Here is a 16,596-nt window from a genome sequence, read left to right on the forward strand (position 1 = left end):
TTCTCACAACAGTAGCATCAGCATCACCTGGGAAGTTGTTTAAAATGTAAATTCTCAAGGTGCATCCCAGACCTACTAAATCAGAAACTCTGGGGTGAGCCCAAAATGCCTGTGTTTTAACAAATATCCAGGCAATTCTGATGTGCTTGAGAATACAGCACAGGTAGAATGCACGCTGCTAGGTGCTAGGGCTACAATGGTGAACCAAAGAGCCTTGTTTCTACCTTCCTGGAGCTTGTGGTCTAGGGCAAATGTGTAAGATCCTCCCTTTGCAAAAATACAGTTTCTATCTAGTTTATGCCAATAAAACCTGTTCAACAATTTCAATTTATTTTCTAACTTCCAGCCTTTTTCTTTCTCCAACCTGTCTATATACAAATATCACAATAAATATTTAATAAACCTCTATTATCTTCTGACTTATTTGTATTACAAATTCTGCAATGGCTCCTCCAGGGCCACCCCCACCAAAGCCTCTATTAATCTTCTTAGTATAGTGTTTAAGGCTCTGCAATTTGATCCAATGTATTTTTTCAATCTTATATCACAACATAGTAAGCAACATTTCACATGGTATTATAAGACTTGTAATTTGATCCTTATTTTGCTTGCATTTTCTTACTTATGGCTGACAATAACCGTATTAAATATGTACTTTTATGTCAATTTTCCAGATGAATAAACTAAAGCACAGAGTTTACATCGTCACCTAAGTCCACACAACTAATAAATGCTGGATCTGGGATTTAGACCTTGTGTTTTCTGATTCCAGAACTTGGGCACTATAATAGGCTAAATCACAGATCACAAAACTGTCAGTTCTAATCCTTGCAACCCATAAATTTTGCCTTATATGGCAAGCCTATTCAACTGTGATAAAGTTAACAGTTTTGAGATGGGCCATTATCCTGGATTATCTGGATAGACTCTAAATGCAATCACAAGTGTGATAACAAGAGAGGCAGGGGGCATTTAATGTGGGGAGAAGAGGAAGGAGCAATGTGAACAAGGAGGCAGGAGAATGACAAAGCCACCAATCCAGGAATGCTAGCAGCCACCACAAGCTGGAAGAGCCACCAGAAGCTGGAAGAGCCACAAAACAGTCTCCCTTAGAGCCTATGCAAGGCATAGCCCTGCCGACATTTTGATTTCGTCCCAGCAATAACTAATTTCAGACTTTATGCCTCTAGGACTAGGAAAAAAAATTCTATTGTTTAACAGCATCAGGTTTGTGAAAATTTGTCACAGCAGCTGCAAGAAACTAATACAGGCACTGAAATCCTGCTCTCCCCTGCCACCTACAGGCAAAACCACTTGTTCACAAATCAGAATCCACTTGAGTAGGAATTTGAGGTTCAAGGTCATTACTTCCAAGTCTGTCCAGCAGTCTGGATAGTGGTATCAAACAATGTAAACCTAAACCAAATGGGATGCCCAGAGGCTGGGAATGCTCTCCTAAAATAAGGGACCAAGTCAGAGTAGAACCATCAAAGAAGTCTTAGGCTGAAAGTAATCCTAAATACTTAGGTCAGGTTCCTTCAGTTTCCACATACTGAAAGGATTTCATCCTTGAACTTGTGGCAGGGAGAATCCTGCAAGATGGGTATCATTGGTTGTCCTAGAAGAGAGTGGTGCCCATGTAGCAGCAGGCTAGTGAGGCAGGTTAGATTACTAGTCATAGGATTCCCCGCTGGGTAAGCAATCACAAGCACATGTGTGGTCTGATGGGCCAAGCAACATAAAAGCATCATGTGGATGTCTGGCTCCACATGGCAGGACTTTATCTTGGACTGATGCTACTCAGTACACTTAAAAAGACATGCTAGCCATGGAAAAACTCCGGGATCAAGACAGAGAGTCCAGCACCTAGAACTACAGGTCTCTCAATGGCAAAGGATACTTAGTGAAGCAAGACTGCATGTATTAAAAATGTCAAAGCAACTGGCTAATAATTATGACAAAGAGATTCTTTTCCCATAACAGTCAACAAAATAAATTGCCAGAAGAATTAAAGATATAATTGCAAAACACCAAAACTACTAAAGTAGAAAAAACAGATGAATTGTGTATAAATTTGGAGCAGAGAATGTCTTTCTAGGCACAATAAAATATAAACCATAAAGAATAAGATTGGCAGACATAACTATATACAAACTAAGAATTTTAAAACATAAAATATGATAAACAGTAAAAAAAGGTCAATAAAAAATTGGAAAAAGTTTTTTGCAACATACATAACAGACAAAAAACACATTGATGCTTTAAAATGTCTTGCAAATCAATGATGAAAAAATGAACATTGCACACTTCAAACCAAGCCAACGGCACAAACAGAAAACACACACACATGCAAAATACACTTGGACAAGGCATAAAAAGCAGTGAGGTTCATTAGTACCAAAGAAATAAAAAAATCCATAAAATTGGATACTATTTTAACCTGTCAAATTAGAAAATATGAAAAAATCTTTATATACTCAGTGTTGGCAAGCACATAGAAAAACAGACACCATGATGAACTGCTTGCAAAGGTGGTGAATTTTTGAGGAATAATTAAGACTTACCTAACATCTTAAACAATAATGAATAATGGTTAACACAAAATTCTATGTATGGTTTTATTTTCCTTTCAGTATATGATGTGAGATGTGGCAAAACTATCCATTTTTCCATAAAGACTGATTAAAATTGTTTATCACCAAAAGCAACTAGTAACAGTGATGACTTCAATTAGTGAATTTTGGTAAATTCACTTAATGGAATACTACTGGCCCACTATAAATATTGGTAAGTAGTTGATTATACATTGCAAACAAAATTAAAAGCATAGTCAAAAACAGTGTGGTCAATTAAATGCATATTTATTAAAAATATATATGCATATATGCATAATGATTATATCATGGTAGTAGGATTATGGTTAATGTCATTGTCTTTTTTATCTATACCTAAACATTTCCCTAAAATAAAATTTTTTTGTAGCAATAGAAACGCTAAGAAATTCTTATCAGTATATGATCTTTACCCATAGTATTATTTTAGTTAACTTGTATTAGCCAACAAACTCCAAAGATACAGAATGGCTTGGGTATCATTAAAGACAGACATACAACCAAGCACAAAGACCTGACAGACAGGTGGTTACCTCAGTGGACCACTCTTTCAGTAAGTAACACTTTCTACTGAGTTTTACACATTTACTTATATATATGGTTCCATGCCTAAAGTCTTCTCTTCTCACAGAGCAGGGGCTCAGGAAATACATGCCTGATGTTAAGGATAAATGGTATGCCTAGACAATGCAATGTATGAATCTTTTAAGCAAAAAGATGTTTGATTTGAGTAATTGATATGTCTGCGTAAATCACTATGTCACAAGATCATACTGATGTCATAAAAATGATTCATATTTCATATGGAATGTTCATTTTTTCAAGTTCTTGGCTTATTATAGGGAATTAAGTCTAATTTACCTTTACTTGGTTTCGGGAACATGTTTTTCCTAAAATTTTTGGGGCAATTACAACAATTCTTCACAGGAGTTAGAATGTAAGTATAATGATTTCTTTGTAATGTGGTTAAAGAAAAACCGTATTTTAAGATTATATCATGAAAATGAATTTTTAATTTTTGAGTGTAATTGTAACCATGATATAAAAATTATTGTTGGTCAAAAAATCTGTGAGTTTTGGTAACATAAACTTCTATACATTTTTATGACTATCTCCTTAAACCTTTACTTTGTATAGCAAGTATGCTACCTCACCACTCTCTCTATCATTTTAGATATGATTTGCATATTTTCAGCATAAAGTTTTCTTAAATCTCATGTATGTCAAGTGACTGCAGTTAATTTTTTTTAAACATTTAGGTTCAGGGGTACGTGTGCAGGTTTATCACATAGGTAAAACTCACGTCATGGGGTTTCTTGTAGAGATTATTTCATCACCCAGGTAGTAACTCTGATACCCAAGTTATTTTTTTCTGATTCTCTTCCTCCTCCCACCCTCTGCCCTCAAGCAGGTCACAGTGTCTCTTGTTGCCCTCTTTGTGTCCAAGAGTTCTTATCATTCAGTTCCCACTTATAAGTGAGAACACGTGGTATTTGGTTTTCTGTTCCTGCATTACAGTTTGCTAAATATGATGGTTTTCAGCTCCATCCATGTTCCCACAAAAGACATGATCTCATTTTTTTCAAGTTAATTTAAAAAGATTATCCATCTAAAATACCTCTGAATAAAATCAAAATTAAAGTGGTTTAATTTGCTTAGGCACAACGAATTACTGATGTATATGAAAATGCAAATAACAGGTCCTTATCTCAAGGACAATCTAAAATAAAGGCATTGTTTTGCATGTTTAGAGAGATAATTATGCTTAATGTTCAGTCCTATGGCAGTACTGCCAGAATGCTACTTGACAACAAGTATCAAAACAGTTAAAACAAAATAACTACATACTTGCTCTTGGTGTCTTGGCCGAAAAAAAAAAAAATGCAAAGAAAAAGAAAATGACCACAGTTAATTTAAATTTCAGCTGTTTGCACCACTTTTTATTGCAGTCGAACTGTTTCTAAGGACTGGTATTTAACCATTATTTTAGATTTTAAAATCTTGATCTGTTAGAAATTATGCTGGGAGAATGTTAAGGCTTCTAAACTGGCCTAAAAAATATTGGATTATCTTCTTACCAGAGAAGGCAATAATTCTGGTATTTACAGTCTAAGGGACTAAAGCTTTGAAAATTATTATCATTACAGAAAACAACATAATATTTTCTCTTTACTGAAGCTTTTATTCACATTCATATCCATTACTAGATACAGAAGGATACACAGGGTTAATGTCATACGGACATAGTTTGCATTACTTATGTGGCTTTTCGTTTATTATGACATCAAGTCTGCACAAATATATAATATACGTAGGAATGTAGGTGTATGAGCAGCAGTGGGGGCCATAACTCATTTCTAACTGAAAGATAATGATCAGTGTTATGACATTTTAAAAGAAAATCTGGGTACTTCTACTTTTCAAGATTGTGCATATTCAAATACTTTCTTGACCACCTATAAGCAAGTCCTAATATTTTAAGGAAATCCACAACATTTAAAAATATCCATCACCTCCAGGTAATCATGAGATTGGTACCTGTGTTTTTGTTTTGATCCAACAGAAAGACAAAGGTCATTTTCATTAGACAGAAGAGATCACTGATCATGTATGCAAAAACAATTGAGAAAAAGCATTGTGTATTGTACAATAAATGAAGCAAGCCAAAGGGTACCTTGAAATGACATGTTTTTAAAGCTGACTTAGAGTTTTCCCTCAAAATTATTTTACAATTATAATAGTTCCTTTATGACACACAAATTTGATTATTTTATTTTATAAATTCCATTTGATCCAGCAATCCCATTACTGGGTATGTTTTATTTTTCAGACAGAGTCTAACTCTGCCGCCCAGGCTGGAGTGTAGTGGCACCATCTTGGCTCACTGGAACCTCTGCCTCCCAGGTTCTAGCTATTCTCCTGACTTAGCCTTCCGAGTAACTGGGATTACATCCAACTAATTTTTTGCATTTTTAGTAGAGTCACGGTTGCACCAAGTTGGCCAGGCTGGTCTTGAACTCTGGACATCAGGTGATCCATCCACCTCAGCCTCCCAAAATGCTGGGATTACAGGTGTGAGCCACCTTACCCAGCCCACAAATTTTATTTTGTTTTTTAAATGGAAGGACCTTAGAGCATTTTTTCTTTCTTCTGAAACATTTTGTCTTTTAAAAAATTACTTATTAGATTTAGAGAAAAATGAATCTTCTCTGATCAAAATTGGAATTAGGTGAGAAAGCCCCTTTTTCTTTCAGCAATACCTTCCCCACTTCTTGCCTTGAAAGCCCCTAACCATGAGATTCTAGAATCACCTAGGAAATACATTAAAAATACAAATTCTCAACTCTATACCTTGATTTTTTTTTTTATTTTTTAGAGATAAAGTGGCACTCTGTCACCCAGGCTGGAGTACAATGGTGTCATCATAGCATACTACCACCTCAATTTCCTGGGCTTAAGTGATCCACCCAACTTTCCCCACTCAATGGGATTACAGGTGTGAGTGACTGCGCCTGGCCTCATTTTCAGGAATTCTGATCCAAGGATTTAGAATCTGCATTTAAAAATGTATAAGCAAATTTACATATGAACTTTCAGTGATCCTTTATCTTCATTTTGAGAATTTCCTCCAAGAGTTGTATGAGCATAGTTAGAAACGACTGACCTAGTATACACATAGGTATTCTACTAGACATCATTTCACATGAAGTGTGAAGAACATTATTTATATTGAGGAGATAATTTTATACTCCTGAAAAATCTTAATATTAAACATTATTTAACCAATAGACTGGCATTTAGTGAAATAAAATGTATTTGAGGACTGAGGACTTAAAACTTTGCTCTCTTTGGCTTCCAGCAATAAAAATGAATAAATTGGGTCAAATAAAGGCTTTTCTTATGAGATAAAAATGATCATAAATTTTATGGTGATTGGCTATGAGCCAGTTTACATTCTCCAGAAACACTGCCTGGGCTAAGAGACTAGACCAATTAAACTAATTGTGCAGGTCAGAGTACAGAATTCTGAGATCATATAAAATTACAAACTGAGAGGAATCATTACACAAGCCTTCCAAATATATTCTAAGCAGATTTAAATGTGAACTATAAGGCTCAGATTCTAGGTGACCCAAGTGTCTTGATTAAATAAACAAATAATAATTTTTTTTAAAATTTCTCAGCTGGGAAGGACTCATGATTTTGTCAACTGCCTCAATAGTTGTTGGAGCATGAATGGGTACAAACTCATTTTGCTTCTGCTTATGCTTTTTTTAAATACTAGATTATAGTTCTTTCCTCAAAATCCTAAGAAAAATACTTTTCTACTAAATATTCTCCTTCCCTACGTAATTTAAAGAAAATAGAAACCTAATTCAACTCCAATCTCAAAAAAAAAAAAACATGTAAATTGCAACTGATGATATGGACATTGAATGAATTTTTACTTTATCTTTCCATTGCATTATAGTTGAGAGCAATATTACCATATATGTTGATTATAATCCTAGAAATATCACACCAGGTGACCTCAGTTGAGCCCTGCTGAGCAGGATAAAGGGAGAATCCACTCACTGAACTCTGTGCTGAAAATGCCTAGGTCTACAAGAAGAGATGACTTTTTCTAATTCATGTAAAAATAAATAAACTTCCTGCATGGAATGGTGTTACTCTCCCACAAACAAATAGAAAATAAAGATGCAGTCTTAACTTTATATTACAGAGTTCATGTCAGATGTGCCAAGGATAGTCTATTAAATTGTGGATGCAAAAAGAGAATATCAAGTAGTCATGTCATTTTCAGGATAAAAATATCCATTTTAAGACCTTGCCTAAGACTCAACTACACAATTAAAATTTCTCTACATATTCGTACCCTACTGTGGCTTTCCTAGATTTTTTATTGCTTTGTTAAGTGTATAAAGCAAGAGAATATTTTCAAATACATTATTATGGGTTTTTTTTTCTCTTATACTTGCTTATAAATAATCCTTACTTTACTGCGCCAGAAGCAATCTTTGTCTCCAAGAGAGCTGGGATCAGAGCAAGAGAGAAGAAAGAACTGACGCAAAGCCTTTCAATTTTTAAAACTAATGTTGAGAATATTTCCAAAACAATATCCTTAAGAACCTGGCTTTAAATTTCTGTAACAAGACGCCTGAGAGGGAAAAGCCATTTTAAAATTAGAAAAGTTTCCCTTCAAATATAAACAACAAAATTTGGAAAACTGAGCTTAGAATCTTACTATAAGCTATACATAGGATATCTGATGCATAAGAACTATTTTTTTAATAAAAGAAAAAATACCAAGCCTTCCTAGGTTGAGGAAAGAGCCTAGAGAGAAAAGAAGAGGAAAATGAGAGAACATAGAAGTTTAGGGGCTGTTCTCGTCTCCATGATTTACTGTCATGTACAGTCCATATGTTAAATATTATATGACTATTTAAAATTTAATTTTTAATTAAATATTATATATCTATTTATTTCTATTATTAAATATTATATTTCTATTTAAAATTTAATTTTATGTTCTGCAGCCTATAACAAAAACACCAAATACTTGATGCTAATTAGCAACCAACTCACTCAACAAATAATTATTGAGCCCTATTATGCACCAGACACCTGAAAATAATGCAACAAATTGGGAAATCACAGCTCCTGGGATTCCTCGGGAAATTTTCAGTCTATTGGAGGTGGTAGGGTGGGAGGAAATACAAACAAATTACTGCCTTACAGTACTTTGGCACATTGCTACTTCCACCTTTACCACTTATGTGTGAAATTCTAGTCCACTTTTTCTTAATGGACATATAGCTTATTCATGAGATGCCATTTATTGATATCAGCCACAAAAGCTTTCTGTAAGTGTCCTTTGCTTTTCTTTTTTCTTTTTTTTTTTTTTTTTTGAGTGAGAAGCAGCCCAAGGGAAAAAAGTAAAATCTTTTTAAATCAAAAATTTTTAAAAACTCAAAACAAAATATTATATAAAAAGCTGGCACCATCTTAATACGACAAAAACAATGACAAAAGAGAGTTCCAAAAGCAGGGAGGGAGGAAAATCAGACTAAAGAAAATAAATGGATGCTAAAGATACTGCGCATCTCTTGGGTATAAGGCGCATCTACAGAAGGAGGTCCCAGACAGAGCAGCAGAGACACCACTAGTTTTCTTTGAAGTACCAACTACAGAGTCTGGGGATTATGAAGTTTTTAACTGTGGAGACGGATGTAAAAGGCATAAAGATTTTTAAAAGATTCTTTAACATAAGAGTGTCTGCAATAACATTTCTCTGGAATTATGAGAATGAGAGCAAGAAAGATGGGATGTCATAGGACTTGGGCACTCAGTGGAACTGTGGTCTACGAAACGGGAAAGTTATTAGTTACCGAACCTCAGAAAAAGAGAAGATATCAAAATAAATGATAACAAAGAACAAAAGGAAGCCACAAAATCCCTACTTAAAATAATTATTACCATGTAAATGTGAGGAGCAAACGAACAAGAAAAAATGTAAAGAAAAGGTAAAGAAAACGACACATGAAAAAGAAGCCAGAAAAGGATGAATACTTGTGCGGGGAAGAGTAGCAGGGGGCTGAGAGGGAAGTGGGGATAATTAACGGTTACAAAAAAATAGAACGAATAGGACCTATTTGATAGCACAACAGGGTTACTATCGTCAATAATAACTTAACAGTACCTTTTAAAATAAAGAGAGTAACTGGATTGTAACTCAAAGAATGAATGCTTGAGGGGATGGGTACCCCATTCTCCATGATGTGATTATTATATATTGCATGCATGTATCAAAACACCTTATGTAGCCCATAAATATGTACACCTACCATGTATCCACAAAAATTAAAACTAGAGGTGGGAGTAAGCTGAGATTGAGCCACTGCACTCCAGCCTGGGTAGCAGAATGAGATGTCTCAAAAAAAAAATTAAATTAAATAAAAAGAGATGAGTACTTGAAAAATGGGTACTTTAATACTTGAAAGATGGGCACATTAATATTGGAAAGTATAATTATCATTATTTTGTATGTCATGTTGCTTTAATTTTTTCAATTCATAAATCCATCTGAGTCAGTACCAATACATTCTTTCTCTCTGCTTGTTATACAGCAAGGAATATCCCTTCTTCCAAGGTAAAATTAATATTTCCACCTATGTCTTACATTCTGCTACCTATAAACAAGTCCTAATAAAAAACAGGCTGAGTAACTATATAACTATACACACTTATGTGTCGACTTAATGATGGAAGTAATTTCAGAGAAATGCATTGTTTTTGCCTTCACCTCAACATCACAGAGCGCAGTTACACAAAACAACATGGTATAATTTTTAAATTTATATAATTTTTATATGAAAAATAAAAAATCATAGCACCATTACTAAATACCAGTCATTTCCCCTACTTGGTTTTGGGGAATGCAAACTGATATTCCAATTGATATTGGGAAAAAGATCATTAAGTTCATGAAACATCTAAGGAAAATAAAAGGTGAGAAGCTTATTAATTTTCACATAAAAATATCATAAACAAAGTAAACAGTCATGCAATATCTAGCTCAGAAATTAAAAAGAATCAGAATATTGCTAAGCTAAAAACCTAAACAGAACTGTGTATAAATATACACAGTTGGAATGATGGGAGGGAGAGAAATAGGAATTTAGGGAGAGGAACAGAGTTCCATTCCTCATAAGAGGATGTCAAAAGAGGAAGTCTAAAGCTTTTGAATCAAGAAATGACTATATAGTCTTTTATAAATATGGACTAACACCTACAACCAGTCCCTAATAAAAGTGAGAAAAGTATAGAGGAGTAATTATATGATCTTAGGACATAATAGGGTATCTCCAGGTAATTGGACTGACGTTACTGAAGGAATAACAGCTGTCTCTTTGAGGCTTTTAGACTTGATGCATGCAGTCACTGTGATAAAAATTAAGTTGTTACATAGGATACATAAAGAGCAAAGTGGTAAACAACAGAAAAGCTGGTATATAAAATACATAAACATGCTTACAACACTATAAAATATTCACGCATTTCACAAAAGTGAAAAAAATTAAAAATGGACAAAAGCCTTAATAGTCAATACAATAAAGAAAAAATTACATTTGTTGTGTAGCTTGCTCTTCTTATCCCACCCCAGCCATGCTGGCATGGTCCTGGCTCAGGACCTTTCCCTTTGTGTTCCATTCAGAATGAATCCCTCCATCACTAATAAACCCTTTCCTTGTTTCCATTCTGCTGTGTAGCAGTTTACACTATCTGCAACACTTTCTATTTACTGACTTACTGCCTGTCTCCCTAACGAGAGCAAGCATCATCTGTTTCATTCACTCCTTTATTTCTAGTGCCTACAAAAGGGTTTTCACACAGTAGCCACTGTATTTCTTCTTTGAAGCAATTTTATAACATTGAGATAATATGAAATTCACTGGAAAATCCACTAGTTGAGAACAGATTAGTAAATTGTTGAAAGTACTTACAGTGAAATGCAAATAATGATGAATATTTAATGTCATGATTTATGAAAAGTGGAAAAATCTTTTCACTGATGTTGAAAATCTGCACATTTACCTGTGTTCATACATGTATAACAAACACACATCAGAGTGAGAAAAAGTAGAAAGAAGGAAAGGAGAAGGGAAAGAAAGGGAGGCTGAAGAAGATGAAATGGGAGGAGGAGGTGGCGGAGAGACGGAAAAAAGAAGGAGAAGAGAGGTTTGGGAAGGAGGAAATGCAAAGATCATTTTTAAAACAACATCTAAACAGGGCTTTTAGAAGAGTGATAATATTAAATTATGCTGTTCACTTATTCATACTCTTCTCTGGTTTCTATGAGATTCATGAGAGCATTCATTGCTTTTTTAATTGACACATTTTCCATTTTGTATGAAAGAAAACACTCAGCCTTTTCAACTTAAAATTCGTCTTTACGATAGCATTGGCCTAGGATAAGGTGGTGGGGACAGAAATTTGGAAGGCACTTAATACATATTTCCCAAGAGACATGTTCAAAATACGTGGTCACTTACTTTGTATGATCCACCGATGGCCTGTGGTTTTCTTCCCCATGATGAATGCTCATCCCATTCCCAAGTCCCCACCTGAATGTGTTTGAATCTTGAATTAAATGTATTGCGGTAGGTTGATACCATTTACACAGGCTTCCTTTCTCAAAGCTGCACACATCCATAACTTGGACAGGGTAGAACAAAGAAAAGGGGAGCTAATAAGTCACAATTACTATCTTCACAATCTTAATCAGCACTTGCTTCCTCTTTTTATTTAACTATAATGTAACTTTTAAACATTATTGAAATAATTAGGCAAATGGTTTGCAAAATCACTGGAAGAGTTTCAAAGAAATCTAGGTTTATTCTAGTCCAATATTTACAGAAAGAAAATATAGGAAAAATGCATATACTAATAATCTGGCTTCATGAAGAGGTGAGATTTTAATTAACTTCTAAAGCAGCAATTTAAGCATCTCCATTAAACACTGCCAGTTTCTTTGAACTTAACAATTACATTGCTTGCATGATCTCCAAGTTTTGACCAGTCTGTTCTCCTTTTCCCAGTCTCTGAAGGGGTTATCACAAATTCCCAACTATAGTTTAAGCAATGAGATTTCCAATAACTTTTATATTGGACCTGTCTCCTAGCAAGTTTTACAGACTCTCATAAAAATTTTATTCTAATATCACGGGAAATTAAAGGTCCAGTGATTTTTTAAAATGTACAGGTTACGTGTAAAACTGTTCTCTGAATTCTCTCTCTGAACGTGTTCATGTGTCTGTCTAAAATCTTCCACTGCTGAATAAAAAAGAAATATTCAATTCAATGAAGTTCTTGTGTATACTATAGAAAACCTGGCGTGCACTCTAGCTTTTAAATGGCATTAAAAGTGGCAGCATACCACTATGACCATTTAGTAACTTGGGTATATGAGATATCAGTTAATATAAAATCTGAAAAGAAAACATCCAATTTTATTTATTTTTTTGAGATGGAGTTTCGCTCTTGTCGCCCAGGCTGGAGTGCAGTGGCGTGATCTCAGCTCGCTGCAACCTCCAACTCCCAGGTTCAAGAGATTCCCCTACCTCAGTCTCCTGAGTAGCTGGAATTCAGGCACCCACCACCATGCCCAGCTAATTTTTGTATTTTGGGTAGAGATGGGGTTTCACCAGGTTGGCCAGGCTGGTCTTGAACTCCTGACCTCAGGTGATCTGCCCACCTTGGCCTCTCAAAGCACTGGGATTACAGGCATGAGTCACAGTGCCAGGCCTAAAAAAGTGTTTTTAATCATAACATTCAGGTGTATTAGTTAATCTCTGACATTAATATAGATTATATAACTATGTTTATCTTGTGAAGGGATTTAGGATCTAATATATCCCTGTTCTTCATATCATTTAAAAGATATAAATTATAGACTTTTAGAAGAACTATTGGAAAATATACAGTATCAAACAAGATTAATACATTCTAGGGATCTGATATACTAGGGATCTGACTGACAACATTGCACTAGGGTCAATCATAATGTATTGTACATTCAACATTTTGTTGACAGGGTAGATCTCATGTTATGTGTTCTTTATCATTTTATTTTTTGAGACAGGGTTTCACTCTGTCACCCAGGCCAGGGTGCAGTGGCACGATCTCAGCTCTTGCTCCCAGGCTTAAGCAATTCTCCTGCCTCAGACTCCTAAGGAGCTGGGATTACAGACACATCTGGCTATTTTGTGTATTTTTTTTTGGTAGAGACAGGGTTTCGCCATGTTGGCCAGGCTGGTCTCGAACTCCTGGACTCAAGTGATATGCCCACCTTGGCCTCCAAAAGTACTGGGATTATAGGCATGAGCCACTGCTTGTGGCCATGTGATGTGTTTTTATCAAAAATTTAAAAATCAATTAGAAAACTTGTATAGTTTACAAGCAGATTTGTCATATTTTATCTTACTAAAAAGTGAAGGAGAAAAGTTCTCAGTTTATTCATAAATAAAATGGTAATGAATCATGTATATTTTTTCAAAATTGTAAAAACTCTTTGATTAAAAATAACTTAATAGTAGACATTCATTCAGAACATTTAAATAATTTATCAAAACTTCCCATCTAATCATAAATGACATTACTAAAATGACAAAGTTGAACTTAGAGGAAATTCAGTATTCCCTAAAGGTACTCATTATGTGTCATTAATTAGGTTTTATGTAAACTCTTACAAACACTACAACTTATATAAGATCATAAGGGGATTCGAATGCCTTCCCATGAGCAAGTCTGAAGATCACCACACCTTCCACTGTATTATTTTCCATCTGTGATGCATGATATAAACCCCTGGCTAGCTTGAGTTAATTACTGTCTCATCTTACGCATAAAGTGAGTCAGCTTTGATTTTATGAGGTTTTTTTTAAGTCTAGATTAGATAGTTTATTAGTGGTATATTTGTACATTAAGAAACTTTTTTTTTCTGGGTTAAAAGAATAAGTATGAACCTCACTCTATTTCTTAAATCGTAGAATTTCTTCACAAGGTTGACATAAAACAAGAGTTTCACTATTCTCTCTGAGTTATCTGTCTGTTCTGAGCCCTTAATATTATCAAGGCACTTGAGAAGTATGATGGTACAGTCAATTCACAGGTTATTCCATAAAGAGCTGGGAAAGGAACGATATTACAAAGTATTTGCCCCTTCTGATCTTGTGTTTTGCTCATTCAGACACAAATTAATTTTTCTCCTCTCAGATTGTATCTTTGACTGAGAAGTCCACTTTTAAGTTAAATAACTTGCCTTTGATCCATTTAGGAAAAGCCATTGAATTGGCAGGTACCATTGAATTGGCAGGTGAAAACCAGGACACAAGGGATAAAGGTCCCATTTGCATTAAGATAGATTTTCTCATGAATTCTGCATATTTTAATAGTCCTAATGTTATATGTGCATTTTGGCAATGGCAAAATTTGAATGAATTAATTAATTTGACAGTACTGTAAAGCTTCCTCCCTAAACATTCCCTACTTTATAGTGTGAGGAGTAGAGATCAAAGGGAATGGATGGAAAGAGCTACTAAATGCTACTCCCAGAGTCAAGTAAAGTTTGGGAAAATGACAGTTTTGGATCCAAAACATTAATCTAAAGACACTTACCTGTTATTGGGCCTGGTAGAAAATGCATTCTGACTCTCCTATTACAATTTTCTATATGAGTAACTGTTACATTAAGAAGTTGCTCTAACTCATGTTGAAAATATCTAACTATGATACTAGGCTGTGCTTACATAGAGATGACTCTTGCATTTTCTTATCTATTTTGTAGTAATATTTAAACAAAATTTAAGAATCCACCTACCACAGGATGCTTCATCTGATTTGTCAGGGCAGTCATATTTAAAATCACACTTCTGCATTTTTTCGATGCAGTGACCATCAGACCTGCAGACAAACTCATTGTCTGTGCAGTTGTGTGGAGGTAATGTTACAGGAACTGAAGTTTCTGGTGGAGTTGGGAGGTCCACTGGCAAATTACCTTGATAACAAACAATATGTGGGCATCATTTAGCAGGCTTTCTACTTCTTTAAAGATTTTACACAAGGAAGCTTTCTAAATATGCCTCACAATTAACATCATACAGAACACTTGATAGTATTTGCTGATCTGCTAAAATAAAATTGAGTTTCTTTGTTTTAGTAACAATAAATAACTAAGTATCTTTGATCATAAAAAATGATGAAGGTACAGATGCAAATTACTGAAAAGGCTATTCAGAGCTGACCAAATAAATGGGAGACCCAAGGCCAGGACTTACAGAATCAGCAGGAACCAAGGGAGTTTCAGATTCTGTAATTAAGAGCCACTGTAAAGATCTAAATAACTTTCTAACCTACTAGGTAAATAACGTTTGTTCTTCCACTGCTACAATAAATCTAACGTCTCCTCATCTTTGTTTCACATATATAAAATTCAAGGTTTCAGGAAAGATTCAAACCAGAAATCTTCATCTAGAAATTTGGTACAAGATTACAAATTCTGAAATTACTGAGGATGGAAGACATTTATAGATGTTGACTGATTTATTAGTATTCAATAAATGTGTATTGATGACATATCTGTGCCATGTACATGGTAGATGCAGAGAATCCAAACTATGGAGGAAGAGTTTAATAGTAAATTTGAACTCAATTTAACATGGACACAAACAATGGTCACCAAATCCCAGAACGGGTTGTGTGAGCCACTTGAGGCGTTCATCCACTGTTGTTGCAGAGCAATCTCTATTTCAGTCTATTCCTATATGTTAGTTATTGAAAACCAATAGACAATCACAAAACCAAGTTGACCTCTTTGTATTCCTTGAGTCCAGTAATGACGGGCTCTTGTGACTGGACCTCATGCCAAACAACTCGTTACAAAAAGAGCAAGGGTCCCAGACTGCACTGAAGCTCCATGAGACCTCTCCTCGTCTGTGCATGGACAAGTGGCCAACTCTGGAGCCCAGGCTGTTGCTTCCCAGTTTGGTGGTAAATCCTCCATAGTCTGGTGAGTGTAAATATATATATATATATCTCTTTTCCCTTCTCCCCTTCCCATTGCAATTTGCTTATTATATCATTTGCTTCTTAAACCAATTTACGTATTATATTAATTTGCTTATTATATCATTTGCTTATTACATCTATATTGCCATTCACATGAGATAAACCTTGTTTACCCTTCAAGGCATTCTGTGTGTGCCTTTTCCTCTCCCTTCACATGTTTCCTGCACAGAACACAAGCCACATATGCCGTCTTTGCCATTAAATAGTTTACAGTCTAGTGAACAAGGTGGGCAGATATATCTTTCATTACAGTTATTTGGGATAAATTTATGGTAGAGTTATAACTCTATGGAAACAAGAATGGCATCTTTCACTCCTGCCTCCCTAGCACAATTCAAAGACCATGGTATATGGTAGG

The 16,596-nt window shown here is 34.9% G+C and overlaps 1 protein-coding gene across 1 annotated transcript in view; it reads right to left on the reverse strand.

The window, feature by feature from the left end:
- The window catches only part of MALRD1 (MAM and LDL receptor class A domain containing 1), a 609,315-nt gene that overhangs the window by 383,753 nt on the left and 208,966 nt on the right, over nucleotides 1–16,596 (reverse strand). Inside the window, exons 20-21 of the mRNA XM_064368444.1 lie at nucleotides 14,992–15,168; nucleotides 11,666–11,828 (exon numbers count right to left, since the gene is read on the reverse strand). Of these exons, the coding sequence (XP_064224514.1) occupies nucleotides 11,666–11,828; nucleotides 14,992–15,168 (340 nt within the window). The remainder of the gene's footprint in view (nucleotides 1–11,665; nucleotides 11,829–14,991; nucleotides 15,169–16,596) is intronic.

This window comes from Aotus nancymaae, unplaced genomic scaffold, assembly GCF_030222135.1.
Source record: "Aotus nancymaae isolate 86718 unplaced genomic scaffold, 86718_ANA_hifiasm-v0.15.2.pri h1tg000077l, whole genome shotgun sequence".
Lineage (NCBI taxonomy): Eukaryota > Metazoa > Chordata > Mammalia > Primates > Aotidae > Aotus > Aotus nancymaae.